The following is a 2962-nucleotide window of genomic DNA, read 5'->3' on the forward strand; positions in this document are numbered from 1 at the left end:
GGAACTAGAGTGAGAAATAGTCGGATTGAGAAAAGAGTGTCACCTTTGAAGATGAAAGCTTAATCAAGGGGTTTGCCGCCATCTACCTTTTACCAAGATGTTAATGGGAACCTAATCGGGATTAAGGTCCAATCCACATTCATTGTCTTAGCAAGATGTTTATGGCAACCTCCTTTAATCACATTAGATTAAAGGTCAAATCAAACATTTATTCTCTCACTTCAGATTTTGGAAGGTCTTAGTTTTCCACAGAGAAGATAAGGTCATCCCTCATTTAGCCTCAATGGATAAGTTGCCAGTTTTCCTGACAGGTGGAAGTTTCTTTGTAATTTAACTTCTCAAATTGTACAAAGATTCTTTCTTGAGACATTGAATCTGTGGCAAAAACCAGCAAAAGGGAAGGGAAGGAACAAGTCTCCTCCATTCACCCTTTTGACGCTATCCATTTACATTGAACTTATTTGAGCTGGTACACATTTTTACTCTGCTCACCACTTTTAGACATTACCATCGCATTAATTGTCGTTAGATAAAAAACAAGCACACAACATCAATATTACCATCACGTTAATTGCCGTTGGATAAAAAACAAGCACACAACATCAACATTACCATCACGTTAATTGCCGGTGGATAAAAAACAAGCGCAGAACATCGACACACAGTAAAAGGAAAACAAACAATATATACAAATCAGCGGGAAAACCAAAATGGTCTCCATCACTCATGATAAAAGAACCACATTAGTAAACTAAACCAAATCAAATTAGCAATTAGCAAATAGTCATAATAACACACTCATATGGTTTTAAAATGTGGTCCTCTGAATGAGTTTATTTCAATGATACTATTCAAATTTTGACTTGAACATGTCCCATAAAAATGGAGGCGGCAAATATTGACCAGCTTTTTTTTAATAATCTTTTTTCTGACAGATGGAAATTAAATTATAATTCAACTGCATTAAATTGTACAAAGATTCTTCCTTTCCCGCTGCTGAGTACACTGAATCTGGCCTAAACCATCAAAAAAGAAGGGGCGAATTTCCATTCACCCTTTTTTCATCCTAACCTCCTCCCAAACTTTCTTTCACCGCCTAAACCGAAAATGTTAGCCCAAAGAATCCCGAGTATTTACAGAAATGCACCCCTACTTGATTTCTCTACCGAAATGCACTTCCCTTTCTACTTTCACTTTTCCCCACCGCCAAACCCCAAACCCGACCGGCCGAATCGGGTACCGTACCCGTACGGGTCGGTGGGGTTGCAAAAGTTCTGAGTCATAACGTTCGAGTTCTGAAAGAACCCCGAGTTATCAACCCGCTGAGTTCTGAACCCGCTCTGCACCTCCTCGTCCACCGTCTTCGCGAGCCTCTCCGGCGGAGATTCCACGTGGCAGAGCGGCGGGATCGAAGGGACATACATGTCATTGTTGCTATAGTTCACATTCATTTGCCCTTGGCCTTGCTGGGGCTGGTTATTCGGACACAGTTCAGGCACCACGTTGAGCCCGGCAAGACTCGCCCAGTCGAAATTTCCAGAACCCATCTGAAACCCGAGCTTGCTGTCCTCTTGCTGCTGCAGCGTTTTGAGCGAGTTTATGCGCGGCAGAGTGAAGCAGCGGTCGTCAATCTCCGGCAGCCACTCGAGCACGTCGTCCAGCTGAGATGAGCAGGAAGACGACGAGCCGTTGCTGTGCTCTTTGCTCGAAACGCTCGTCGTCATGGGCTTCTGCGCAGCTGAGCTCGAGCTCTTCTTGTAAATACGACACAAAACCCATTCATCCAACTGCAACAACCAAAAAACCCAAAGATTAAACCATTATCACACAATCAATTTATAAAAAAAAAACAGGGGAGAATATAAATTCGATAAAATTAAGTACCTTGGTGCTGCCATTTTTGCGTGAAGGTTCGATTAGGCGATACTCGTGCATAATCCAATTGGTCTTGGTGCCTTTGGGGGCTTTGCCGACATAGAAAACCAGAGCTTTTTTAATCCCAACTTTTCGACCTTCAGTGGTGATGATCTTATCAGTGCCGGTGGCCTTCCAGTACCCAGACCCGGCTACCCTGTTGGGTCGTGACCCATTTGGGTATTTCCGGTCCCTCGGACTGAAAAAGTACCATTCTTTTTCACCAAATATTGCTTTGCCTGCAAAACCCAAGTGAAAAACTGTTCAATATAGTTCGAATTGAGCCATATCAAAAAATGGGTAGGGATAAAATAGTCAAATAAGAAATGGGTTTTGGCTCTTACTTGGTAAAACCCATGGATCGAACTTGTAGAGATCAATTTCAGCTATAATTTGCAGACTGAATTGGTACCCAGCAACCTTGCGACACAGATATTGAACCAGAAGCTCTTCGTCTGTGGGATAGAATCGAAACCCCGGTGGCAAGCTTAGCTGAGAAAGTGGGTCGGTTTCTGGGACACCCATTTTTTCTGATAAAAATTTCAGAGCTTGAAATTTGAATTCAGAAAATTTCAGAGAGAGGAGAAGATGAAAAAGAGAGAGAGAGAGAGGGATTTTGAAATAATTTCTAAAATCCCAAATATTATTATTTCTTTTTTTTTCAGTTTCCGAGATATGGCGGTTATTTAAATAGAGCAGAGCAGGAGGGGGATAAGTACGGTCTTTTTGTCGTGCTGTGGGCTGGTTGGGGCCCACTTGAGTTGTGCACCGTTTAAAAGCTGCCACGCGATGCTTTTAAAGTTCGACGTTATCGTGCGGCCGACCTTATCCGATAGCGAGTACGGTTGCTAGGCTTTGGTGCATGAACCGTCACGAATATTACAGTGGTGACTCACCCCGTTACGGGACGCGTGTCGACCGCTCGCGAAAGCGTCCAGAAGCTTTTCTTGGCGCGAAAAGGGGGGCCTCGATCTTTTTGAGGCTTCGCGAGGCGTTTTCCACGCGTGGTTTAACCCACGTCGGCACACAAGGCATGGGACACGTGCCA

The 2962-nt window shown here is 43.6% G+C and overlaps 1 protein-coding gene across 1 annotated transcript; it reads right to left on the bottom strand.

The window, feature by feature from the left end:
- Positions 1 to 942: 942 nt before the first annotated feature.
- Positions 943 to 2572, bottom strand: LOC110752712 (NAC domain containing protein 3). Its single transcript, XM_021953430.2, has 3 exons — positions 2259 to 2572; positions 1885 to 2153; positions 943 to 1787 (listed from the first exon to the last, which is right to left on the bottom strand). The coding sequence occupies exons 1-3, from the start codon at positions 2437 to 2439 to the stop codon at positions 1191 to 1193; spliced, it is 1047 nt and encodes a 348-aa protein (XP_021809122.2). The 5' UTR covers positions 2440 to 2572; the 3' UTR covers positions 943 to 1190.
- Between the last annotated feature and the right edge of the window lie 390 nt (positions 2573 to 2962).

The sequence above is a fragment of the Prunus avium genome, chromosome 4 (assembly GCF_965620075.1).
Source record: "Prunus avium chromosome 4, drPruAviu1.hap1.1, whole genome shotgun sequence".
NCBI classification, from domain to species: domain Eukaryota; kingdom Viridiplantae; phylum Streptophyta; class Magnoliopsida; order Rosales; family Rosaceae; genus Prunus; species Prunus avium.

Bases quoted from the DNA above. Each gene is read 5' to 3' on its own strand.
- LOC110752712 (XM_021953430.2), bottom strand. From the start codon at position 2,439: ATGGGTGTCCCAGAAACCGACCCACTTTCTCAGCTAAGCTTGCCACCG. The intron at 2,154-2,258 runs GTAAGAGCCAAA...TGGGTTTTGCAG, and splicing joins CGATCCATGGGTTTTACCAA to GCAAAGCAATATTTGGTGAA. The intron at 1,788-1,884 runs GTACTTAATTTT...TGGTTGTTGCAG, and splicing joins GCAAAAATGGCAGCACCAAG to TTGGATGAATGGGTTTTGTG.